General features: G+C 42.7%; 1 protein-coding gene across 20 annotated transcripts in view; it reads left to right on the forward strand.

Moving 5' to 3' along the window:
* Window positions 1–27,864, forward strand: part of RAD51B (RAD51 paralog B) — an 851,179-nt gene that overhangs the window by 460,082 nt on the left and 363,233 nt on the right. For all 20 annotated transcript variants that reach the window (XR_013396379.1, XR_013396380.1, XR_001446310.3 and 17 more), the window contains one exon: window positions 1,956–2,052. Coding sequence is in view for 15 of the 20 variants with exons in the window: in XM_077941277.1 (XP_077797403.1) it covers window positions 1,956–2,052 (97 nt within the window). In the remaining 5 variants the exon portion in view is untranslated. The remainder of the gene's footprint in view (window positions 1–1,955; window positions 2,053–27,864) is intronic.

Here is a 27,864-nt window from a genome sequence, read left to right on the forward strand (position 1 = left end):
TAGCAAATACTGAGTGGAATCCTGCAATATCTGATTATTGCTGCAGAGTGACTAGAGACTCACAAGCTCAGTGGGCACACAGAACTTAAAAGGTTGTCTTTGCTATTCGAGTACTTCATTTCTTTACCTGACCTTGCCGTCCCACTCCCTCTCAGCCCTCAATTAAGCTGCCATTGATATAGGATTTATAATGTGTCATTGGTCCATTCAGGATACAGTGACAGAGGTGTGGCTGAAAAGCTGGATAATAAAGAATGGGGGCAACTTCCCTTTCTGTTCAAATTGGGGTGGCAACAAAACCATAGCTGACCCTTGGTTCAGACCAGCACAGTCCAGCTAGACAAATATTCCAAGCACTGAATTGTGCACTAAATGCCTAATGCCCCTTGCAGAAGGGACATTGCCTCTGAGTGACCAAGATGCTCATAGTTTCTTCCCACCATGTTTAGAACATCTAAACCTTGGAAAATGATTATAGTATTCATTATGTTATTATTTTCCAGAAAAGAATCTGTATTTATTCTTCCTCTAGGCTTCTAAACGATAAGGTAGACTTTACAAATGAGGATTTTTTAGGAATAGTTTCTTGACCATACCAAATTTGAAAATTTGTGCGACATTCGATTACATGAGTTAGATAGTTTTAAAGTCCTTTCCAGGGATCTTAAATGTTATGAACTTTATTTTGTATAGGTAGGTTTATGCTAATTTGTTTCTTAAATACATAATGAGACTTCTTTTGTTAGAATTTAACTATTTCAAAGAGGAGTGTTATTTCTTTAGAGTGAAACTCATTCATTCCTATATCACAAATTTGCAAATAAAACTCTGACTTTTAACGATAACAAGCAAAGAAGCCACAGGCATCCAAATTTTATTTTATTTTATTTATTTGTTTGTTTGAGATGGAGTTTCGCTCTTGTTGCCCAGGCTGGAGTACAATGGCACGATCTCAGCTCACTGCAACCTTAGCCTCCTGGGTTCAAGCAATTCTCCTGTCATAGCCTCCTGAGTAGCTAGGACTACAGGCGCCAGCCACGACACCCGGCTAATTTTTGTATTTTTAGTAGAGAAAGGGTTTCACCATGTTGGCCAGACTGGTCTCGAACTTCTGACCTCAGGAAATCCACCCACCTCAGCCTCCCAAAGTGCTGGGATTACAGGTATGAGCCATGTGCTTGGCCCCAAAATTTAAATTATTAATGTTATTCAACACCAGTAATATCTTAGGTTGTGGTTGCAATTTTATTTTATTTTATTTTTAATTTATTTTAATTAATTTATTTATTTTTAGACAGAATGTCACTCTTGTTGCCCAGGTTGGAGTGCAATGGTGCAATCTTGGCTCACCACAACCTCTACCTCTCGGGTTCCAGCGATTCTCCTGCCTCAGCCTCCTGAGTAGAGTAGCTGGGATTACAGGCATGTGCCACCACGCCCGACTAATTTTGTATTTTTAGTAGAGACTGGGTTTCTCCATTTGGTCAGGCTGGTCTCGAACTCCTGACCTCAGGTGATCCTCCTGCCTCAGCCTCCCAAACTGCTGGAATTACAGGCATGAGCCACTGCAGCTGGCGGATATAATTTTGAAAATTAAAGTCTGTTCAAATGTGTACATGTGCATTTAATTGTGGTTAGCTGCCTATTATTTAACTAATATGATAACACCCCTCAATCCCAACTTACTCAGCATTTAGAATGAATTGATAGAGGTTTTACTCTGAAAAAAGTCAGTCTATTTCCTCAGTTTTCTGGGTTTTGAATAACTGCTAGGCCTTGCCAGATATTCTGGCCTAAAGATAAAGCTGGTGAAAGTCAGGGCTGGGGTTTTCCTACCTGTGTATTTATCAGTCTTCTCCTAAACCAAAGTCTGCCTTTTGATAGCTCTAATAATTAATTTGGTCTTCCCTGTCTTTCTTCTCCCTTGCCCCTCCCCTCTCCCTGTCTGTTCACAGGTTATCTTGACGAATCAGATTACAACCCATCTGAGTGGAGCCCTGGCTTCTCAGGCAGACCTGGTGTCTCCAACTGATGATTTGTCCCTGTCTGAAGGTAAGGAATCTGTCCTGGAGAGGCTGAAACTTGACACTGACATACAGCCCCACTGCCTTTCCACCTCCTGTTGAGAGCTGGGAGATATGGCTAATAGGCCTTGGCCAGTGAACCCAGCCAGAGCCTGTTGATTTAGGTTTGACCACCTTTCCTGGCATCCGATCTCTTATACTGGGGAGTCTCTTGCCCTGCGTCTATAAGTGAGCTCCATTTGGAGGCCAGTCACTCCTCTGTGGGCTATTTCAGGTCCTTAGTATGAGGGCTGATGAATTGTTAAATGACTTTGTTTTTGAGACTGATACTCAAAGATTGGCTTTCCCAGTGGTCCCCTAGCAATTTAGCCTTTTGTTTGTGCTGAGTTCCTTTGGACTAAAAAGCATACATCAGTTTCATGTGCCAGAGATATGACATTCTTGATCAGCTTTACAGAAGATTAAGAAAAAAATCTCCATGCTGGTAAATCTGCAAAATTTTCTCCACCCTCCCCTGCTAGCAAAGGTCAGGCTGGCTATGGTTTCGATGGCAATAAGCTTTACGTAGCTGGGGAAATAACACCAGTAAACCAGAGGGTGGTTTCTAGTTTTATTGAAAGTGCTTACTTGACAATTCTGAGTTGTTCTCCTTGTAGTCTAATATCTTTCATGCAGAATGCTATGGGCCTGGGTAGACATGCAGAGCTCTTCCAGGCCTCTCCGCCCTTTCCACTTTCTGAGAATTGTTCATGATGGACTATAGGAGACTTTTAGGCCTAGCAAGGCTGCTGACTGACTGCCCAGATGGTCTTCCGCAGAGCAGCTTTGCGTTATGGTCTTAGAAATTGCAAGAACCACATCTCTGCTTCTTAGTGGTGGCTTAAGGAGTGAAAACGAGTGGCTTATTTATGAACACTGTACAATGCTTTGTGTACCTTCCTTCTGAGTTCAGGGATACATCATCAGAACCCCCATTAGCGAGGCTGAAGACCTGCATCATGGAGTATTCCTCCCCCTGAAACTGTTGTCATCAAGTCTGCTTAGTACTTCTTTCCGCATATATCGTTCCTTTGTCCCCTCTTTTTTGTAATGTGTGTTGTGGTCAGCTGATTTACTAAACTCCCAGTTGGATTATTGTAGTAACATCCAGATTGGCCTTCCCAGCTCTAGCCTCTACAGTTTACATTCTGCCACTACCAAACTGAACTTCCCCATCTGGCCTCGTTCTACTCTGTTGCTCTCCTACTCAGAAATCTTAGAGAAGATTTTTTGTCTGTTTGTTTCTTTTTTGTTGTTTTTTTGTATGTTTTTTTCTGAGAATGACCTAAAATCAGTAAGCTGATTTTAACATATTTAGGGATTTGGGGTTTGTTAGCTTGAAATCAGCCATGGCGAAAGTATTTATACCATGGAAATCAGCAAATGCTAAAAATCAGGTGGCTTGTTTTTTTATTTCCTCCCTTTGGGTAGACGGGTTTTCAAAACACCCCTGGATAAAGTTAATGATTTTAACCCTTCATAATCTGTCATTTCCTTTCTATTCAAATTTAGTTTCTGCCGGTATCTTAGGTGAAGCTCCTATGCCAAGCGTGCCGCCCTTGGCCTGCCCCTCCCCAGGCCCAGCTCCAGGCCTGTGCAGAGACAGCTCACTTGAGAACAGCGCTTCTCTTTTTCACTTCTGCTGCTTCTCATCCCACATCCACTCCTTCGAGGCTTATTTAAAGACTGCCTCTTTCACAGAAGCTGCTTGCCTATGGTCTCACTCTCTGTTTTTCCTCTGTGGCCACTCTATCTGCTCAACTATATAAGGAAAAAGTCTAGAAAATTAATTTTACTTTTCATGTTTTTCTGCCTAAATTGGCAGATTTTAAAGACAGGACCATGTCATATTCTTTTTGTATCCATGTTGTCATCCGGTGACTAGCAAAGTTCTAGACACATACTAGCCAGTAAATAAATGCTGAATGAATATAACAGTAAATACTTCGGAAGAACAGTGACCATAAGAATCATATAAAGCACCTATGAACATTGTTAAAAAATTGTTATAATTATCAGACACACACATACACAGATACACACACACACACACACACACACACTTATTCAGCTCTGCGGAGACCAGAATCGAGTAAACTGCTTCCTTATTTGAAAACCAGTAAGTACTTTTCTTTGTGCTGCCTTCCTGGTTTATCTCAAGCAAAAAAGAAGAACAAAAAACATAGAAAAGAAATTGCTTTGGGGCTGCAGTATAACTGCCACAAGACACCCCTGGCGTCGTGTTCATAACAAAGGAAGAGTTACCAGCTTATCCTCCCAGAAATCCAAGAAAGAATGGAAATAATTGATTTTTCTAGATTTGTTTTGTATAGCTGAGCAGATAAAGAGGCTATATAAACATATTCCTAAAGTCTATAATGAAGGTTTTTTATTAGTGGATTAAAACGGACAATGTCTTAGAACATTTATAGCCATTCAAATATATTACAATGGTTGTTAAGTTCCTATGATTTACGCACACACATGTGCACATGCATGTATAAATTGCTCTGTTTTGTTTCAAGCATTCGTTGTATCAGCTATGCCATTGTGTTATTAACTGTGGTGTTGGGCAGGCCCTTTTGATCACTTTGGGTCTCAGTTTCTTCTGTTACATGACAGGTTGGATGAATAGAAGATTGCCAAAGTTTTTTCCAGCTCTAGCATATAAGATCATGAGGTAGGTCTGAAGGTCAGGAGCATTCACCCACTGATGGGGTTTAATTCTGACTTACAGAGTAGGAAGAATGGCTGCGTTGCTCATGTTGCCCTAGATTCAACACAGTCGAGAGGATCTTTAATAAATCTTAGCACTGATACTCCGGCATACCTGCAGGAGCCTTTCCTCCCTGTATGTTTTCTCTTTCTCACTCTGGGTACACTTCTGGTCTTGTCTGTGTGTCTCTTGCTCTCTCCGCCTCTCTCCACACAAAGTTATACAAAATCAGAAGTGTGTGCTAACCAGTGAAAATGAGAAACACACCGGGATGGGATGACTTTGTAACTCTGGTCAATTTGCATAAGTTCCGAAAGTTCCATTCTCCCAATAGTTTGTGAATAGGATAGTTTGTGAAAGGCAGGCTGCAAATTGACAAGCACACTGCACATATGAGGAGATATTTTAAGTAAATAGAGAAAATTCAGTTTGCCCTCTCATTCCTTCTCAAGGCACAAAGCTCAGGGGCAGGAGCAATGCCAGGAGAGTCCTTGGCCCTTGAGGTGTACTTCTCCCTTCTTTGGCTCTCCCACCTGGGAGCTGGATAACTCAACAGTGGAATGAAACCTCAATGAAGAGAATTATACCATGATGTCAAGCAGTGAACATGAGTCTACTTAATCCAAGCCAACAACTCAGCCACAAATTTAATAAGAGTTGGGGGGGCGGGGATACCCAGCAACACAAAAACAAAGAACTCTCAACTTTACAAACACTGGGAGGGCAACAGCTGGTCAGCCGAGATTAAAGGAGCGTGAGAGAGCACCTCCCATCTCCTGACTTCTCCTCCCCCATAGACGTCCCTGCAGCCAGCCAGGGCTCGCTTTTTACAGCCCTGTGCAGATGACCTTGTTCCAGCTAAGATAGGAGCACTTTTGATCTCAGCAGGGGGATGCTCTGGGTCTGCAGCTGGCAGATATTAATAGTCCAGGATCTGTTGGGGTGGAAGAGATCTCTCGGTTGGGCCAGGTCACTTGTATTCCCTCCTCTGCATCAGAGCAGAAGGGACTTCATTTCCCTGAATCAGCCCCTGCTGGGTGCTGCTCCTCTTAGGTCCACTCAGATCATTTGATCTCTGGCTGCTCTTGGCTGCTTGTTCTCACCCCACAACTGTTTTCAAGGGAGCACTGTTTAAACAGTGCACTGTGCACTGCAGCTGAATTCTATTACAGGACAGGATAGACCTTGTCCCCCCCGCCGCCAAATCCCAGTGTTTCTCATGCTCACTGGTTTGCACACACTTCTGATTTTGTATACCTTTGTGTGGAGACAGGCAGAGAGAGCAAGAGACAAGACCTGAAGTGTACACAGGCGAGAAAGAGACAGCAATACAGGAAGGGGAGACTGTTGCAGGTATGCCAGAGTACCAATGCTAAGGTCTCTGAAGGTCCTTTTTATTGTGTTTAGGGCAACATCAACAACACAGTCATTCTTCCCACTCTGTAAATCAGAATTAAACCCTATCATTGGGTGAATATTTCTAATCTTCAGACCCTCCTTATGATCTTAATTGTTAGAGCTGGAAAAGACTGTAGCAATCATCTAGTCATCCAATCTGTCATTCAACAGAAGAGATAGGGACAGAAATAAGGATTTTTTGGTTGTATATTCTACATTGTTCTAGACTAGGTACTTTGAGTCACAGTATTTTCTTCTTCAGATTTCATTTTGTTGACAGAAGTTCAGACATACAGGTTATTATAGAGTTCCGTGCTTAGTTATTGTGACTGTTCTGTGGCCAAGGGCACGTTTCTTAGCCCTTGCCAATTCTTCCTTATGGTCATTGGAGATACTGAGGATTGTTGGACCTCAGTCATAGGTAACATCTCTTTCCCCCAGAGTGATTAATAGAGAAGGGATCTAACAGTCCAAATGGCCTAGGATGCCATATCCTGTTCCAAAGTCACCTGGGATTTGAGCAGGATCGGCTGAGTGCCCACCTACTGTGACACAGTTGGTAGGTGAGATTTGACTGATGGTAACAGTGAGCCCTGTGCAAGATGGAAGCTGTAGACCATTGGCTTGCTTTCTTCTGATGATTTAGCAGAGTAGCAGTTACTTCATTATGGTGACATGGCCCACTTCAGGAGTTCCACATGGCTTTATGGAAAAGAAGACAATATTGGGCTGCCATCTTGGTATTCCCAGCATCTGGCATGTTGTATCCTGTTTTCTGCATTACTTGTTTTCGATAGATCAGAGCACATGAAAACTAAAAATGTAAAATGTGTGGCTAGGTCAAGGAAAGAACACAAGAGAAACAGCAGTACTTCCTAGAGCCAAAAGTGGTTTCTAGTTTTATTGTTGGAAGGCTTTCTATTCTGGTTGGAGTCAGGGGAATTGATGGCTGATTTCATGTGCAAGAGAAAGTATTTGGGGATTCATATTCCCTACCAAGCCATCCCTGCAAAAAGCTGGAGTCCATTTGAAAGATTATATGCAAGTTTGTGGCTTGTGTTCTCTTTTAAAATAAGTTCAACAAGCAAGAGCAGCTCAGAATGGTTGGGACAAATCAGAGACTCATGGTTGTGAAAGAAGCAAACTTCAAAGCGTGGTATGAATTTTCAAGTCTTATTTCCACTCTTGCTTTCCAGCTGGATCTGCTCTGGATTTACTGCAGGATGTTTGAAAATGTGGCTCCCTGCTAATCTCAGACAGTTGCTATGATCAATGGTTTCTTTCATTTCCGATAAAAAACACTGGTGTTTCTACTTAAATTGTGTGTATTTTCAGCTTTATTATTAGAGTTGTGATTTATTGTCCTGCATTACCCAAATTTGTAATCCATTAACCACAGACTTTGGGGCGGGTTGGTCAAGTTAGCAGAAATCTCTACATATTTTAGCTCCAAGGCCCTTCGCAGCCCAGTCTCAAACTAGATGTTCATTGGTTTGTGTAGGGCCATGTACCAATGGGTATGAGTGGAGAAGTTTTAAAAATCCACTCCTTGGGGGTATGGTGCAAGTTCCCTAAATTAGTACTTTGAAAGCCTATGGTCTGACTACAAAGTTAATATTAACAACTATGATCAACATTATTAACATTAGTGTTTCCCTAGTATTTTTAATTGTCTTAAAATGATGAATTTCTTAATCTACCTCAAGCAACTGAAGCATGAAGGAGAGAAGAGAATTGCTGAAAGGCCACACAGTGAGAGGTGGTGTGCTGGGAACAGAAGTCAGAGTCCCTCCCATGAAGTTTTAAATTTGGTTACTGCTGCCTCTTAGGAGTGAGTTTTGGATAAAAATGTTTAAGTGTCCTAGTGACCTTTCAGTTTTTGTTTCCAAAGCCACAGACTATATCAACACACACAATTTTACATGGTTCTGTTCACAAGGGCACACGCCAGCCAGTGCTCTACTTCCCTGGTATTCAGGAGTCCATAGCACTTGACTGGGCATATGTCTTCCAGCAGCTGTTCAGATGCCATGAAAGGCCTGATTTATGGAAAAAGATTAAAAGCACCAAAACATGTGTGGTATTCGGCTAAAGAAAGCTTAAATATTATGTGAGGTAGGGGAGGCTAGAGTTGAGAGGAGATGGGCACAGCCTACAAATGTCAGAAAAGCTGTAAATCCCAAAAGGGAGAGGAATGTGTTGAGGGTTTTCAGCCTGGAGGCCAGGGGGCAATATAACCTCAGCTGGGAGATCAAAAGGAGAAAGGGAACATTAAAGTCAACCACCAGGAAGTGCTTCTTGGTCAGGAGCTCTGTTTTGCTGGTGCTAGTTTGTCAAAAGGAGGCACATTTGAAGCACAAGATGCGTTACAGTTAAGTTAGATGAGAGCCAGAGAGGTTTCTTTGGGGAGCAGTCCTTTAGGTAGTTTGTGTGAGAGTTGGGCTAGCTTTGAAAGTAGTTTCCCCTCACACTCAAATCTTTTTACCGTCTAGGATTTACTGTCTAATTTCTCAAATCTGTACTGTTTCTGTTAAGGTCTCAATGTCAAGAAGGCTGGAGGGACAAAACACCAAGGCATCTTTGTCAGTTGCCTCAACTAGAGAGGTGACAACAGGGCCAAAAGCTGAGAGAATGAGATGTCAAGAGGTGGTGTGATCCCAGAGGCCTTCAAGTTAGAAGGACTCTGAGAAGAGATCCTCGTTTTCCATCACTGCAGAGAATGCTATACCAAGGGCGAGAGGCCTCTGGGTCAGAGATCATAAAGAAGAAAAGAATGGCTGGATTTTAGGGGTGGTGCCCAACGATTAGTTTGTGTTGTAATGTGACATGAAGTATCTTCAGAATGCATTTGCAGTGTTTACTGAGATTTGGAGAAGGATCGTAACACGGTCTAGCAAGGCAGTCTAGCCCAAGGAAGGTCCAGTTGAGGTCCAGCCTAGTTTCTGATATCTATCCCTTCCAAAGCTGCGTGTTTAATTAAAGAAGATGGATGATCTTCCCCAGATAGAGGAGGGCTGTTCTTCAGTCAAAGATATGGAGTGGTTGTGTTTCTCCACCAAAACCTTTATTCCATTTTCTCAAATTTTAGCACACATCAGAATCACCTGGGGGGCACAATACACACATTATGGACCATATACTGTATGCCTGGCATTGCATTATCTCATTTAGTCCTCACAACCACCCTCTGAGGATAGTACAGTTGGCCCTCCTTATCCATGAGTTCTGCACCCATAGATTCAACCAACCATGAATCAAAAAATAGTAGGGGAAAAATGGATGATTGTGTCTGTGCTGAACACATACAGACCTTTTTCCTTGTCATATTCCCTAAACAATACAGTGTAACAACTATCTACATAGCATTTACACTATATTAGGAATTATAAATAATCTAGAGATGATTTAAAGTATCCAGGAGGATCTGTGTAGGTTATATGCAAATACAATGCCATTTTATATAAAGGACTTGAGCATCCATGGATTTTGGTGTCTGCAGGGGGCCCTATAATTAATCCCCCACAGATACTGAGGGACAACTGTATTAATTATCCCATTTTGTAGATGAAGGAACTGTGGCTTAGAAGGCAACACAATTAGTGGCAGAGTCAGGATTTCCACCCAGGGAGACTGGCTCCAGAGGTACATTTTTATCCACTAAGCTCTTTTGGAAGGATACAATTGAGATTATCATGACTATGTATAAATAGGAACTAAAATACAGCCAGATCACATGGGAATTGGGAAGGTTGAAACTTAGGTTATTCTCTTCGTTTTTTTTTTTGTTGTTGTTGTTGTTTTGAGACGGAGTCTCACTCTGTCGCCCAGGCTGGAGTGCAGTGGCGCCATCTCAGCTCACTGCAACCTACGCCTCCCAGGTTCAAGCAATTCTCCCACCTCAGCCTCCCATGTAGCTGGGACTACAAGCGCCTGTTACCACGCCCGGCTAGTTTTTGTATTTTAAGTAGACACGGGGTTTCACCATGTTGACCAGGGTGGTCTCGAACTCCTGACCTTGTGATCCGCCTGTCTTGGACTCCCAAAGTGTTGGGATTATAGGCATGAGCCACCGCACCCAGCTCTTATTCTCTTCATTTATCTCATCTCCGTCTTGCCTTTCCACAACACTGACACTTGACTTTATGAATCTGATTGACCCATTTTGTCTTTCACACCTGGTAATTCTGTGCATGGGTTGCCCTTTAATCTATTCAGCCATAATGGTAAAGAAGATGGCCAGTACACCTATCCTTTCAGCAGGGTCCATTGATGGGGGGCATTTTCTCCTTATAAGGGGCTATATATGAAGTACAGATTCCTTTTGAAGGGAGGTAAGCACCCAAACATAACATCTAATGGAAGGACTTTGTCCAACTGAGCAGATATTATAAGTTTGCTAAGTAGGACTGTGTAGCTCTATTGACCCCTTTAGTCATTTTAATTCTCAGCATCTTCTCCTTCTTCCATTTATTTGTTTATTTATTTATTTATTTAGAGACAGGGTCTTAGGCCGGGCGCGGTGGCTCAAGCCTGTAATCCCAGCACTTTGGGAGGCCGAGGCGGGTGGATCACGAGGTCAGGAGATCGAGACTATCCTGGCTAACATGGTGAAACCCCGTCTCTACTAAAAATACAAAAAACTAGCCGGGCGTGGTGGCGGGCGCCTGTAGTCTCAGCTACTTGGGAGGCTGAGGCGGGAGAATGGCGTGAACCCGGGAGGCGGAGCTTGCAGTGAGCCGAGATCACGCCACTGCACTCCAGCCTGGGAGACACAGCGAGACTCCGTCTCAAAAAAAAAAAAAAAAAAAAATAGAGACAGGGTCTTACTCTGTTGCCCTCACTGTAGCCTTGGCCTCCCAGGCTCCTGTGATCCTCCCACCTCGGCCTTCCAAGTAGCTGGGACTACAGGCATGCACCACCATGCCTGGCTAATTTTTTCAGTTTTATTTTGTAGAAACAGAGTCTTGCTATCTTGCCCAGGCTAGTCTCAAACTCCTGGCTTCAACCAATCCTCCTGCCTCTACCTCCCAACGTGCTGGGATTACAGGTATGAGTCAGCACACCCAGCCCTCTCGTTTCAGATCAAAAGTTTGGTAGAAGTTACCTATCACTAGTCCATGCCATCAAACCAATATACTGTTTTCAAAATGAAATGTAAAAATATTTTCTCTTTTTTTTTCTTTTTCTTTTTTTTTTTTTTTGAGACAGAGTCTTGCTGTGTTGCCCAGGCTGGGGTGCAGTGGCACGATCTTGGCTCACTGCAAGCTCTGCCTACTGAGTTCACACCATTCTCCTGCCTCAGCCTCCCAGGTAGCTGGGACTACAGGCGCCCGCCACCACACCCAGCTAATTTTTTGTATTTTTAGTAGAGACAGGATTTCACCATGTTAGCCAGGATGGTCTTGATCTCCTGACCTCATGATCCACCCGCCTTGGCCTCCCAAAGTGCTGGGATGACAGGCGTGAGCCACCGCGCCCAGCCCCCAAAATATTTTCTTTTAGCCCCAGATAATCTGGCTCTTCCTTGATCTAATTTTCTTTAGATCCATTTTCTTTATACCTTGAATTTGTCTTCAGGAGGGGAGAGATGTCTCTTCTGTTTATCCACAATCCACTGTCTAAACTATTCTTATCTGGTGAGATATGAGGCCTAAATGTAACCATGTGTAAGTTACCTCATATTCAGGGACATGTAACAGAGGCACATTAGCCTAGGCTGTCCCCATGGACAGCCATGATCTATCCACTGCTTGAGCAAGGGAAGCCAGAGAAGCCAAGAAGGCAGCTGGATAACTCAAATATGTGCAGTGGAGAACTCTGTGTCTGTTAGTTACATCCTTTCCATGATTTACTGTATACGAGAGCAAAATTACTCTCTACCCTCAGGGGAGTATCTGAGTTTTGTGGGTTAAATGCAAATGTTTATGTATATATGTGCAATGTATGTGTGTGTTGAAGGTGGAGATTCCCGTGTTTAATGGAAGGTCTTTTTAGGTTCTGATGTTGATTTTTTTTAAACCATACTTCCATCTAATAGGTTCATCAAAGCAGCTAAGATAATCACATTTCCTGGCACTGTCATCTCCAGCTGTAGAGGATGAAAAAAATCCAGTGGACAAGTTTAAGGAGACAAACTTTTTTTTGTGTTAAAATATGATATTTAGGTAAATGAAGCTAGAAAAGTCTCAAAATAAATTCCATCTGAGTATGACTCTAGGCCAGAGATAGAATAAGCAATTGAAATCTTTAAATGTAGACCCCAGAAAACAAACAACAGCCAATAAGTGGCTGCCAGAGACCAAGGGGTGGATCCAAGGCCAGCCAGGAAGAAGTTTCTTGCTCCATCAGGGACCAAACTAGAAATGAGGGAAATAGCTTGCCCTTTGACTGGATAGTACAAAACTAAGGAAAACCAGCAGAAAGTCCTGTCTTAGGGTCATTAGAATGTGAGGTGGTTTTTGTTTGTTTGTTTGTTTGTTTGTTTTGAGACACAGTTTTACTCTATTGCCCAGGCTGGAGTGCAGTGGCATGATCTCCACTCACTGCAACCTCCGCCTCCCACATTCAAGTAATTCTCGTGCCTCAGCCTCCTGAGTAGCTGGGATTACAGACACGCACCACCACGCCTGGCTAATTTTTTTGTATATTTAGTAGAGATGAGGTTTTGCCATGTCAGCCAGGCTAGTCTCAAACTCCTGACCTCAAGTGATCCACCTGCCTCGGCCTCCCAAATTGCTGGGATTACAGGAGTGAGCCACTGTGCCTGGCCAGAATGTAAGTTCTTGGGGGCAGGAATTTTTGTCACTTTTGTTCAATGCTGGATCCCCACATCTTAGAAAGTGCTTGACAATAATAGTTAATAAATAATTGATGATAATAAATACTATGTGATGAATGGCAATAGGCAATTCAGGGAACCATGTGAGAAAGGAAAGAACAGAAGCAGAACAGCTCAGCTTTTGAAGGAGAAATCTCCCACCTTCACACAAGGATGATGACTGAGTAACTTAGTGTGATACACTATAATGATATTTATTAGCCACCAACTGTCTACTAGGTCATGTGTTAGGCAGGTGCTTGGGACACAGAGACAAAAGCTACAGTCCCTGCTCTTTGGGAAGCTCACAGTTAGGGGAGGGGAAAGGGTGTGGCTATGACAGACGAGTAAGCAGGTTACTTTTGGTGTCATGATGGCACTAGGTTAGATAGGAGTCCTGGCTTGGGGATGGAGCTCTCTAGGAACTTTACAACAAGGAGGCACGTGAAGAATTAACAGCAGTTCCTAAGAGGAGAGAGAGCAGGGGAAAGTGCACCTGGCGGAGGGAAAAGCCGCTGTCATGGAATCGAGGCAGGGTGTAGAGCCAGGCAGGGGCCGGATTGTGAAAGGTCTTATTCCTCATGCTAATCAGTTTGAATTTTTTCCGGAGGGTAATAGGGAGCCATTGAAATAGAGAAGTATAAAGAAAATGTGGCACATATACACCATGGAATACCATACAGCCATAAAAAAGGATGAGTTCATGTCCTTTGCAGGGACATGAATGAAGCTGGAAACCATCATTCTCGGCAAACTAACCCAAGAACAGAAAACCAACCACCGCATGTTCTCACTCATAAGTGGGAACTGAACAGTGAAAACACTTGGACACAGGGAGGGGAACATCATACACCGGGTGGGGAGCTAGGGGAGGGATAGCATTAGGAGAAATACCTAACGTAGATGACAGGTTGATGGGTGCAGCAAACTACCATGGCACGTGTATACCTATGCAACAAACCTGCATGTTCTGCACATGTATCCCAGAATATAAAGTATAATAATAATAAAAAAAGAAATAGGGAAGTGACAGAATCATTTTGTAGTTGGAAGCGATTTCTCAGGCAGCCATTTACAGGTTAGGGGGATGGAGATGAAACTACAGAACTTGGATTTTGATCTCTTTGAGGCAAATCACTTTGGGGTGGGGTTAGCCCTAAACTTCTTAAAGCAACGAGAACTTCATAATAAGTTTTAACCGTTCTGAGATGTTGGGTGGCCAGGTCTGGTTTTAGTTTCCCACCTTACCAACCCGGGAGAGATTTCTTTGGTATACCAGTCTTATGAATAACATCAGGTGAGCCCTCCATTTATCAAGGCGCATTATGGTTAGAAATGGTGTCAGGCTATCTATAACTCTGCTAGGAGGTGAGAGAAAATAGCAAATGACTTAAAGTACTAAATGGAACTATGAGGGCCGTGTGTGGTGGCTCATGCCTGTAATCCCAGCACTTTGGGAGGCTGAGGTGGGCAGATCACTTGAGGTCAGGAGTTCAAGACTAGCCTGGCCAACATGGCGAAATACCATCTCTACGAAAAATATAAAAATTAGTTGGGTGTGGTGATGCATGCCTATAATCCCAGCTACCCAGGAGGCTGAGGCATAAGAATCGCTTGAGCCTGTGAGGCAGAGGTTGCAGTGAGCTGAGATGGTGCCACTGCACTCCAGCCTGGGTGACAGAGCAGGACTCTGTCTCAAAAATAAAAGGCACTGTGGAAATTAATACACATTTTATGTTCCTTTTGCTAATGATTGCAATAATAATATTGAGTGCCTACTATGCATCAGGCACTATACTAAGCACATAAAAATGCAACAACTTAGTGGGGTTCAATTATTACCCTCAATTTAGAAACAAAGAAACTGAAGTACAAAGTGTTTCCATAACTTGCTGATGATCACATAACTAGTAATTAGTTGGCATTCAAACCTAGAGTCTGGCTCTAGAGTCTTTGCTGTTGACCAGTATACCATACTCAGCTCTTCAAGATGATCATACAACTACTTCAGCTAGAGCTTACGATCACATATTTCTGTCATTGTTAGAGTTGAGGGGTTTCCATGCATTACTACAATTGTAGCTGTTTCTTTATATGTGCCCTGAAATCTCTATACTGATAGTCAGTAGAAAAGCAGTGTGTTTTAACAGAAGCTGAAGCACTGCATTTGGAATTGGGAGACTTGTATTCAAGGACCGGCTTTGCCACAAACAATCTGTACTGTTTTGAGCAAGGCACTTAACTTTTCTGGACCTCAGTTCCCTCAGCTATACACATAGGAGCTTGCATTAGGTGAAGCTGGCAGGTCTGTCAGTTTGCTTCTTCTGTCACCTCTGTCTTCAATAAGCAAATTGGTATGTTCTTTTTCAAACCTCAAACAGGCTTCTCTGTTCACCACTTAAAGAAGGCTGGACCAACCCATCTATGAGCATTTTGGCACATTCCTTTTGTCACTGTTACTACATTGGATATCAGGAGCAGCAATCTTTTGAATCTATAACCCATCATTTTTTAGCATATTCCCCACAAATATGGAAAACTGCTGCCGAAAACTATAGTGCTACTATATAAAGTTATATAAAACACACCAGAAATAGAATTTTTAAAATATGAGGTAGCTTCTAGTATTTTTTCCCCACATCCCATTGAGTCATTGTGATGTATTCCCACCACTTGGTATAGTTCAAATTTCTCCCTTCCTTGTTTTTACTGCAGAGCTCTTTACTGTCCCAAGTAGAGTGAGACTGAAACCAAAATTTGAGCACTGGGTCTGTTCATTCAGTTGTTCATTCATTTACATATTAAGTATGAAGCATCTATAATGTGAAATGCTTGCTGAATTTTTAGGAGGCCGTAAGAACAGTATCAGGCTTGGCTCCTCTCCTCTGAAACATAAAGGCTAATTCTAGTGTTTGTCAGCTTTATCTGGCTGGAACCCTAGAATTCCTGCATACTGTAATGAAGCTAAACTTTACATCTAAACTGGCTATATGTATTGCACTACAGTGGGTAAGACAAGAAAAGTTACGAAAATAAGGAAAATCCAGAACATGAGGCCCACAGACATGAAACAGTTAAAGTCACACTGTATTACAGCATCTAATGAATTAACAGGATGAGAGAAGCAGATTTTTAATATCAGAGGCATTCACAGAAAGGAGAGATCATTATGATCTTTGTGATGGAGGCTTGGACCACTGCCTTAGGATGTCAGGGCAGAACTAAGATGGGCCTCCTGGTTTATCTGTCCTGACTCACTGCATCTGCAGTGCCTGGATATCAGCCAGCAGACCACCTCCGTCATTGAGTTAGACCCACTCACAAGGTGGCCAGCCCCCTGTTCCACTGAGAACTTGCCAGGCTGGCCATCGTAGCATGGTACAGGCTGAAGTAGCTTAGTACCTGTGGTGGGTGACTGTTTTCCTTGGCCAGCTGTTTAATGAGCACCAAATTAGGTAAACTGCTTCTTGGTTCCTCTCCTCTCTTCAGACACAAACAGTCGAGCACATCCTAGTGGAAGGGCCGTGTTAGGGAACTGGCTTTCTGTGCTGAGCATCTTGGTTCCCACATCCATCCCTCCCCGCTGGGCTAGAGTTTGGAGGAGCTATTGAAGAACCTTGAGAAAACCATTAACCTTGAAAGTTTAGTTATTCATTATCAAATCTATTTAAAAATGTTTGTAGCCAAAGCTTTACTGTCTATGGCAGTTTTAAATAATTATCAAAATCATGATTTAATTAATTTCTTCCTCCATTCAGGGTTGGCTTAGAGAAGTGGGAGATTGCAATTCACAAGTCCTTTCTGGTCTTGTAACCAACTTGCACTTTCAAATTCAGGTAATCACCTTGTCCTTTTCAGTTTATTTACCCATGACTTAGGCTAACGTTGCCCATGCCGCTGGTAAAATTCACAAATGAAACTTCACTAACTGGGTTTCATATTTGTAGGAAATAAATTTTTTTCTCCATGAGAATGTGCAGGTCAACTGAGACCAGCATGATTAATTCTAGACATGAATTAGAACAAGCCCAAGCTGAACAGCTCTCTCAGAGGAAGTCATCTGAAATTGGTACATGTGACCCAGTGTATCCTTTGACCAATTTGCATTGGAAACCACAGTGGGCATGGAAGAAATATAACCTTGATCCTTTGGCCTAATAAACATTCTTGCAATTCTTTTATTTATTTATTTATTGATTGATTGATTTTTTGAGACGGAGTCTCGCCGTGTCACCCAGGCTGGAGTGCAGTGGCGCGATCTCAGCTCACTGCAAGCTCCAGCTCCCGGGTTCACGCCATTCTGCCTCAGCCTCCCGAGTAGCTGGGACTACAGGCGTCCGCCACCACGCCCGGCTAATTTTTTGTATTTTTAGTAGAGACGGGGTTTCCCCATGTTGGGCAGGATGGTCTCAATCTGCTGACCTCGTGATCCGCCCGCCTCAGCCTCCCAAAGTGCTGGGATTGCAGGCATGAGCCACTGAGCCCAGCCACATTCTTGCAATTCTAAATGTACCTAGAGTTTGTGACAAGTGTGTGTTGGAAAACTTGCTGAAAACACATGAGTTAGTAATGTTCTCTTTCAGAAGATGAACTTGCGTGGCCGAAGTGAGATTCCAGTGGGAAAGACCTGGTAGAGAAAGAGTGGGAGAATGTGTTGACCTCTGGAGGGCAGATTATGGCATGCTAGGCAATGGGTTGTGCCATCAGGGAAGGAATCTGGAAAGACGAGGAGACTCATGAGAAAGGAGATGACTTCTGCTGACAGGTCACTGTTGTTCAGACTTAGTACAGATGAAAAAGGAAATCCAGAAACCTACATGACAGCTCCTCCTGGATTGGATGAAAATATTGATTTTTTTTTTTTCCTAGCTGGAATTTGACAGGGTCAGTTCATGTCTGGGTTTTCAGCACTTAATACAGGGCGCTTTTGTCTTGGGAGGCGGCTGGACTGGTTTTTCCTCCAGGCAGGTGCACAGAGGGCATTTATTGTAGCCTGAAACACAAACACCAAGCCCCTAGGCCCCGATCCACACACTCTCCAGTGTGGCTCAAGGAAATAAAGTGAACAATGTCTCTTGCAACAGGCGAGCACTGTAAATGCCACTCCTGAATAAAATATTTCTTAAAACTTTGTATCCGTAACCTGATCGTCTCTTAAAACTTAATTATATGTCAGAGAAAAGGAAGCTATTGGCTCCTCCAGCTGTCCAGGTTGAACGAGAGCGCACAATGGAGCATATCCGATTCGCAGCCTTACTTAGGTAATCAGATTAATATCTCCTGAATTGAATTTACCCTTTTGATATGGAGTCTTTCAGCTGCCTTGTTTCACATCTCAAATTCTGACAAAGCTGTGCGGCCTTTGAGTAATTTCCCTGAAATCTATATGCGGGAAGCCTGTACTCTTTCAAGCAGTTTTTGGGACTTGTACCAATTAAATCTGTCTCTGGCACACTTTTAATGGCATGCTTTCCCCTGAGTCAACAACTGCTCCAAAATCTGAAGTCATTTGTTTAATTTAAAAGCAAAGGTTATGGAACAACCATTTCAAGCTTCACCAGCCAAACTCCAGTGGCTTTGAAAAGGGAGATGAGGCAGAGGAAAGGCTAATAAACTGGATTTCTTATAGACAAAAATAAATTAATTATTGTGTTTCTGTAAGTTAGTATCAAATCAGGTTTGTTCACACCCTCCCTGCCAACCTAGCTCTCCCGTTCTCTTCAAACTCACCCTCTCTGGGCTTTCATATTCATGATTGAGGCTCACCCTCTTACTGTTGTTCTTGCAACACAAACATCTGGACTGGATTTTTGTCAGCTGGAGTTGAGAGAGAACTGTAAATGATGCAGTGATTTTTTTTTTTGTCCTTATTAAATTTATTTATAGCCAGTCTGAAGCCAGGAAACATGCTAGAGCCTTTGATTGGAGGTTCTCGAGGAATGTACAGTGGATGGTATTTTCCCCTGTTGTTTTCTAAATAATATCAAGGATAGAATTACATAACTCCCAACTTGAGTATTTTTTACCCTGAAGGACACTTTATTAGGACATTTTGTGCGTCAGAATTCTTCCATTGTATTTGCTTATCCAATAGGCCTTCCTTTCTGTCAGTGAGAGAAAAGGAAATGTACATGACAGGTTCTTTCTGAAAAATTGTAAAGATGGAGAGTGAGTTTCTGGTTATTTGGGACATGAATCAGTGGCATGAGTATTTTCTTTTGCCAAAGGAACACAACATGGATCCTATTTCTACCTCTTAACAACCTCTGCAATCTTAAAGCTGCCAAATCTCAAATAATTTCATTCATTTAGTCATTATTTAAGATAATAAAAGGTCCTACAAGCAGCTTACTAAAATAATTTATAAAATATTTTTCTCTGCCCTTAGACCTTGTTAAATAACAATGCCTTGGCCGGGCGCGGTGGCTCAAGCCTGTAATCCCAGCACTTTGGGAGGCCGAGACGGGCGGATCACGAGGTCAGGAGATCGAGACCATCCTGGCTAACATGGTGAAACCCCGTCTCTACTAAAATATACAAAAAACTAGCCGGGCGAGGTGGCGGGCGCCTGTACTCCCAGCTACTCGGGAGGCTGAGGCAGGAGAATGGCATGAACCCGGGAGGCGGAGCTTGCAGTGAGCTGAGATCCGGCCACTGCACTCCAGCCTGGGCGGCAGAGCAAGACTCCGTCTCAAAAAAAAAAAATAAATAAATAACAATGCCTTGGTGTTTATAAAATTATTTAAGAAACAAAACTTTCTAGAGGAGGCTGAATCAGATGATGATTTCTTGAGGTCCCTTCCTAGTTCTATGATTTGAGATGATTCTTTAATTTTCCTTCACTGTCATTTATAGCTGTGTCGTTTAAAAAAAAAAAAAAAAAAAAAAGAGGCTGTTTGGGAATGAGATTTGCTACACCCATAGGCATTTTCTTCTTCAGAAAAGAGACTCTAGCTTTCTGCCACCCAAGTCAGTCATCCTCAGCCTGAACAATGGAGCTTAATGTTCTCCATCTTCCTAAGAGTTAGTGTCTCTTGTTATGAAAGTGAATTGAAACCAAATGTACTTTCTATTGGAAAAGCTGCCCTGGCTCTCAACTCACGGACAAAACTGAGAGAGAAGGCTCTTATAAAACAGAGGGAAAAATCCTCACTGTCATGTCATAACACCAGTTATTTCACTGTTAGACCCATGAACATATCTTTGAGGCAACACTACACTATTTGATGATGTTTCTGTGTCACTTAAAGATGGGTGTTTCGTATTTAACTCTTAGAAATGTTAGCAGATTTTTTTCATGAGTTATCTTGCTTACGGACTGGAAAAGCTATTCTTACAGTAAGACCCTTCATTAACTAAGAGGGCATAAAAGATAGCTCATGTTCTCCACCAAGAAAGGAAGCTCTGTTTCTCTCTGTCTGATGGGAAGCATTTGAGACAGAGCAGTCTCATGAAGTGTGGGTGTCTGTTACCCACTTCCCAGTTTTTAAAGTAAAAGCCAAGTCAATGGCACTGGTATTGGCAGTGAAATGAGCCACAGAGCCATCATTACTCATCACTATCACGACTCAAGGATCAGCAAATGAGAGGCCCGAAGGTAAAGAATGTTTATTTTCAAGTGGAGAAGAAAGAAAAATCACAGAGAGGTAGAGAAAGGTGAAGGGCAAAGGAAGAATTCAGCAGACATTAAGCCACACTGTATCTTCCAAGATCATAAAGCCAAATAGTTCTTGCTAGATTTAACTTTGATTATTTTGGGAGATAAAAATCACTGGGGCATGGAGTTCTCCTTCTGTACTTAGGAACTTCCATAATATTTTAATAATAACAGTAATGATAATAATACTCATCACTTTAATTAAATCTCTCTAAATAAGCATCTTTAAATGCAGTGTTGTTTGCTGTAAAACATCCCAACTAATGGTAGAGGCTGGATGTCTGCAAAGACATGGTGAGGGAACCGCCACAGAGCCGCTGGTATCGGACCCTGGCAGAGTTGGTTCCTCTAGCCAAAGGTAGTGAATAATCACGGGGAAGTGGTTATTCCAGCTGTGACACACAGGGAATTTCAGTAGAATGTGATGGCCTTATATATGGAATATTCTTAGACATACTAGGATGGTACATGTAAATTATCATGGGAAACATAATTTGAGGAATACAGAAGATTATAAAGTGTTATTTGAGTCAGTTTTTTATGTTAGTTTGGAACCATTGTCAGGCATGGAAATACTTTCATTGATATTCCTGTCTTCTATAATTCAAGGCCTTAATAATAAATTGATTTTGAATCAATCAGTTGTCTGAGAGACGACTCCTGGGAAGACTGGAGAGCCGTATGAGGGTGCCCACCTCTCTCCTGTGTAAAAGGCCCTTAACTCTGGCAGCTTCACTCTTGGGTGGTGTTGGTTAGAAGTAAGATCAGATACCCTGCTCACTGTAGGATGGAAGGGATCACATCAAAGCTCTGAGGGTTGTTTTCCCCTCAGGCATTCAAACCTGATTTCCTCTTATCACCTGATGAATTTTCAACTGTTCTACCTTTTCCTCCTCTGTGCTTGTGTTTTTTCCAAGACCATGAAGTCTGTAAACCACACAGCAGATATGATCAAAACAATATTAGTGGAGAACCCCATGCTGTTGTCAGGATCGCCATCATAGGTATGAGTGCTTGATGCAGGATGTGAGGGGGAAGGAGGCAGTCTTTTTAAAAAGCAGGTCACAGCTGGACATGGTGGCTCACGCCTGTAATCCCAGCACTTTGGGAGGCCGAGGCGGGCAGATCACTTGAGGTCAGGAGTTCGAGACCAGCCTGACCAACATGGTGAAACCCTGTCTTTATTAAAAATACAAAAATTAGTTGGGCGTGGTGGTATGCACCTGTAATCCCAGCTACTCGGGAGACTAAGGCAGGAGAATCGCTTGAACCTGGGAGGCAGAGGTTGCAGTAAGCAGAGATCATGCCACAGCACTCCAGCCTGGGCCACAGAGCAAGACTCCATCTCAAAAAATAAATAAGTTAATTAATTAAATAAAAATTAAAAAGCAGATTACCTGTTTAGATAGTGGGCTTCCATCCATCGCCTCTTACCTCCTCAGCTCCCATTTTCTCAACCCTATACACCTAATCTTTGCGTGGATGAAGTGCGGTCTCTCCAGAATGCTTTTGTGAGTGGAGGGATGCAGAGTAGATTGTGGGTGCCATGTCTACGTTGTTAACTACAGTGCAACATGTAATCTAGTTAAAAAAAGAAAGAAAAGAAAAACCCATAAAATAAATTTTAATAGACTACCCCTAGGCAACTTTGTCTGAAGAGGAAATCATTGCAAGAAAAATGAGACTTACTAAATAGGCCATTTGGGAAGCAGGCAATGGCTATTTTAAAGGCTTGAAGTTTTAATATATGTATATGCCTTTTTCCCCTCATCTCTTGCAAATAAATAATGGTTTACATCAGGAGAAAATTCAGGAAAAAAGCCTTTTAAAAATTTTTCAGGAAATCTGGCCACCGTGTTTCTGCAGCCACTGATAAATGACAATGCCACGAGCAGTGACCTAGGATATCCTGAATTCTTACTCTTCTGAAGAGCTTGCATTCTCTTTTCAAAGGGTATCCTGTTCCTATTGCAATCTTTAAGCTATCTCAGCTCAAGATCGTCTTTTTTCCTTTAATTATCGTACTTAAAACAGCACTAGTGCTGTTAAGAAGACTCCACCCATAGATGTTGATGTCATTTGTGGGGAGAACAAGATTTAAAGAGAAGGTAACTGGGCAGGGCGCGGTGGCTCACGCCTGTGATCCCAGCACTTTGGGAGAGCGAGGTGGGTGGATCACGAGTTCAGAAGTTCAAGACCAGCCTGGCCAACATGGTGAAACCCCATCTCTACTAAAAATACAAAAATTAGCTGGGCATGGTGGCACGTGCCTGTAATCCCAGCTACTCGGGAGGCTGCGGCAGAAGAATTGCTTGAACCGGGACCCGGGAGGTGGAGGTTGCAGTGAGCCAAGATTGCGCCACTGCACTCTAGCCTGGGCTACAGAGTGAGACTCCGTCTCATCAATCAATCAATCAATAGAAGGTAACTGGATATTGGCCCCAAACATATTCTAATTCAGCAAACAGACCCATTGAAACTCAGCACTGTTATTTCAGTTCATGTTGTACAAATCAACTAAATATAATTTTGTCCATTTTTGGGGATAACTGAGTGTTCTTCATCCACAAAGGCCCAAGTCCATGTAGGATAGTAGCACAATGGGGAAGAAATGTGTTTTTGTTTTGTTTTTTAGTGCTGATGAAAGGTGTTGTATCCAAGGATAAGTTATAAACAGAGAAGCTGTTTCTGATTATGAAGATTGACTGAGCCTGCACTGACACTTCTGAAAAGGTGGAAAGAGCAAAACTGCAGTTCCCTGGAGTCTCTCAGTTGCGTGATATCCGTGCATGTTTGGAGCAGAATGTAGAACGGATCCACCATTCTGCTTCCCTGCTGTCTTCTAGTTTAAAACATGTTGCAGGCTAAAATGCATAGGGAGAAGATTCTACTGCTTTACTCATCCAGCTATTAAGACAAGGATGGGATGAAGGATCAGTCTTCATAGACCTGCAGATTCCCTCCAGTATTAACCCTGTTGTTGCCTGAGGGCAGCTGGGTCAACAGGTATAACCTCCCTTTTTTTCCCTGAACAAAGGCAGCTAGACTTTCAAGGAAAAAAAAAAAAAATAGTCCAGCCCTGGTAATCACACAAACAGTTCTCAAAGCCCAATTAAACTAAAATGCCTTGTCTCAGTTTCTTTCCACAGTTTATAGATTTTGCCAGCATAATTATCAAACTTTCAATGTTTCTGTCTTACATCGTCTTGTTCTGTTTGGTTCACCTGGTGATGTCTGTTATAGCCTTTCTATTTGAGGAATTAGTGGAAGATCAAATGTTGCTAAGAGCAATTTTGTTAGTATTGAAAATAGTAGGAAAGAAATAGAGGGAGCAGCCATTGTTAGCAAAATAGCCTGGTTATGTATATTAAGCTTGGGAAAGAAGAATTAAGGCCATTTGGGCTATTGATGCAAAATACCTTCGTTTTACTAACCACAGAAAAAGCCCTTGGTTGGGTTATCTTGAGTAGCTAGAACGGGGGGTGGCCAAGATGACTGGTTGCTGATTTCCAGCACTGTGCGTCAACCACCAAATGATTTTAACTTTCAGAGTTTATGGGGAAAGGGTATGATATGAATTTTGAGGTTTTTGCTGCTTCTTATGCAAAACATTATTTCGGTTTCAAGCAGCTGATCACAATTGCAACTGCTTATACCTGGTGAATTATAATATTCTCTATGGGAACTGCACTGCATGTCTGTGGGGGCCGTCCCATCTGCCTCCTTTGTGAATCTCTTCTCCTTTCAGTGCCTCCAAACTTAGGCCCCAAAGAGGGGTACAGCAGCTGAATGTCATTCTCTTGGGCTGTGGCCCAGGCATGCATCTTTCTGGAAGGATGACTGAATCCCATTCTTAAGTCTAAAGTTCCTCTTGATTAGCGGCTCCTTTTGTTTGTTGTTTTTAACAGCATCTCTGTCTTTCATGGGTAGCTTACAGGGATGTGTTTGAGAGCCCCTTCCAGCTGGGAAGCCGCCCAGCTCCCACCAGCTGAGTCGGGGGATGGCTTCCCTTTAGTTCCGCTGCTGTCTGTGGACTACAAGGACTCCACTTCCAGTCCCAGCCACAGTGGCCCTTGTCTGCTGTGCAAACTTGGCTCTCTTCTCTGGGTTTCATTCTCCAGCCATCTGGGCATTTTGGGCACCCCTCTTATCTTAGTACCTTGGCACTCAGGACCACATGTCATCCTATCATGGAGATGCAAACAAAGGAATCCTTCACCTCTAGCTTGCAGTTCCCCTGGAACCGTCATAGGTTAAGTGACAATCAGGGAGATTGGGGGTTGGGCATCGGTCTTGAGTGATATAAATGGTTTTTCTGATAGAAGGCATTTGGAATGGGGTGACAATAGCTAGGATTGTTCAGTACCAGGATTCTTAGTGCCTAGCTTCCTCCTTTTTCTCTGGCTATTTTGAAATCTAGGAGGAAAAAACATAAAGACCCCTGTGGCCTCTGATTGCCATAGCCTCTCTAGGCCTGGAAGCTTCAGCTTAGGGGCTAGAAAACAGAGCAGTTCATCTAGCTTCCTATTAAGAATTCTATGTGTATTACCCACTTTTAAAATTCCTCCTCCTACTTCCTCAACTTCTGGCTTGCAGAGGGTTTGATCAGAGTCATTCTCTCTTCAGAGAAGAATCTGGAAAGATTGGTCCAAGAGTGCTGATAGCAGGTTCACTATCATTGCCCTGCCTCAAGGAAAATAAGTATTTGATAAAAGGACACTTCCACTGCCCAGTTCACTCCTACTCCATTGTGTCTTCTCCTGTCCTTCCCCTTACCCCTCTGACCCCTACACTCATTCTGATCCCTCTTCCTGCCCGAATGTCTCTCAGTGGTCAACAAGGCAGGAGCTACCCAAAGAAAATGCAGCCAAATAGTGTTAATCACTTCCATTTAGACCTCGGTAGTCAGGTGGGGCTGCGGGTCTTTGAAAGGCAGACTTAAAATGCTTGCCTCTTTTCAGCGAATCTGATCTTACATCTGGCTACTGATCCTTCAGCCCCTGGCATTTGTTCATACATTCGAAGCCCAAAGCTTCCGCACAGCCGAGTCTACAGAGCAGAGTAATATTAACAAGACATATCTTGGTTATGATGCCAAAACCGTGATGCCACTTCATTTCACACCAAAGTGGATGGATCTTATTTATTTATTTTTTAAGAGTTGAGGCAGCACAGAGAAGCTCAGAGATTCATTCAGGATCATCCACTGAGTCCAAGCTTTGATCCTCTGACCCTCTGACAGGCAATGATGGTTCAGAGTACAGACAGAGCTCCTGTAGAGCGTGTGACCAATTTAACTGGAACCATGGGTTCTTAATTACAACTTCCCCTCCCCACCCACTGCCACTACCATCCAGTTGCCAGAACCCAGTTGGTTTTCTGTGAAAAGGCAGCTAGTGACACTTTGCGTGGGTTCACCAGAAGGCCTTTCAGTCTTTGTCTCGTTTTAATTGTATATCTCGACCAAGAAGATCAACTCTCCACATGTAAAATTAACTCCCTCTAGTTTTCAAAGTTTCTTTCCAAGAACCACCTATTGTTAGTCCCTCATCCTGTGTCTGGCAAACTTAGAAGAAACAATGAAGTTCAGAGTACAGACTGAGCTCCCAAAGCACTGATCTTTTATGTATCTAAATGAGGGAAGAAGGAATGCATATTCTCTGGCACAAGCTGGCTCTACCACGTGATTTGAAGTAAATGGCCATTTTATTTCACATTAGGAGGAGAGACTTGGAGCAGTTTGGCAGCAGATCTGTAGCTGAGTAATTAATCTAAGAACTATAGTTTTCTTCCACATAGGAGATTAAATACCCATCTTTGGTCAGATCAAAGCGGGCCTCTTGGACTATCTGATCTTTGCAAAAGGCCTCATGTTGGGCCAGCACAACAGTCTTTGCATGTATTTCTCCCTATGTTAAAAACAACAACATCATCATCATTTTAGTATACGTAAATAATAAGGTCTGCCAGCATTTGCAGCTCTCTAGGCCCAAAGTAAAACTTTAGGTTTTTTCCTTTTTTTTTTTTTTTTTTTTTTTTTTTTGTTTGTTTGTTTATTGAGATGAAGTCTCACTCTGTCGCCCAGGCTGGAGTGCAGTGGCGTGATCTCGGCTCACTGCAAGCTCCACCTCCCAAGTTCACGCCATTCTCCTGCCTCAGCCTCCTGAGTACCTGGGACTACAGGCACCTGCCAGCACGCCCAGCTAATTTTTTGTATTTTTACTAGAGATGGGGTTTCACCATGTTAGCCAGGATGGTCTCGATCTCCTGACCTCATGATCTGTCCGCCTTGGCCTCCCAAAGTGCTGGGATTACAGGTGTGAGCCACTGCACCCAGCCCCTAAAACTTTAGTTTTACTTGAACTGACTTTATATCAATAATCTACTACTAAAACAAGTCATTGTCCTCCAGAGTTTGAAGAAATGTGAATATTAACTAGGGCTTGTCTGAATGAGAACAACAGCATTGCTCTTTTCATAGTGTTGTAATAAATATTATCTTAGACTTATATGGCATTTTCTTTAGGGCATTAATAGAGTTCATATAACCTATCGTTCATTTACTTGATAGCTCATTGAGACAGTTTAGGTATTGATGCTATACTCTCCATCTATAAAATGGAAAGAATCAAAATATTAAGTTCAACTTAAATGGGCTACAAGAAAGAATACAGGCATTTGTATGATCTGTGTTGCCAAGATACTGCCTAGAGCTTTTAAACTTTGTAAGTTCTGCATTTCACCTACCCAAGGGAGTCTGAGAGTGTGTAATTTGGGCCAGGATACAACAGGCCCTTGGCCAGGTTGAAGTGGACAAACAAATGGAATTGGTTCCAGTTTACCAACCTGGCATGAATTATGTGCTGGTCAAGGAAGTGTTTTTCAAATCATGGGGAGCCACTAGTGAAAATCTACTGGTGCTTTGATGGTGGCCTTTGGAGATACTTTTATAATTTGAAACCATTCCCATGGCAGGCCCAGGGAGAGGTCTTACTTTAGCCAACATGCAACATTAGGTAGAAGAAATGGGGCCTTTCTGACTGGTTTGACCTGTGGGTGGGCCCTCTTCCACATGTTTCTAATTAGGATGCAAGAAAGAGTAGATATTCTGTGGCGACTCTCCTTTCCTTCTCGGCTGTGAGACAGAACAACAGCGCCTTTGTGATGACCTTTGCAGGGCTGTTTACATTTGGTGACCTGCCTGAACGCTCCT

The sequence above is a fragment of the Macaca mulatta genome, chromosome 7 (assembly GCF_049350105.2).
Source record: "Macaca mulatta isolate MMU2019108-1 chromosome 7, T2T-MMU8v2.0, whole genome shotgun sequence".
In the NCBI taxonomy this organism is placed as follows: Eukaryota; Metazoa; Chordata; class Mammalia; order Primates; family Cercopithecidae; genus Macaca; species Macaca mulatta.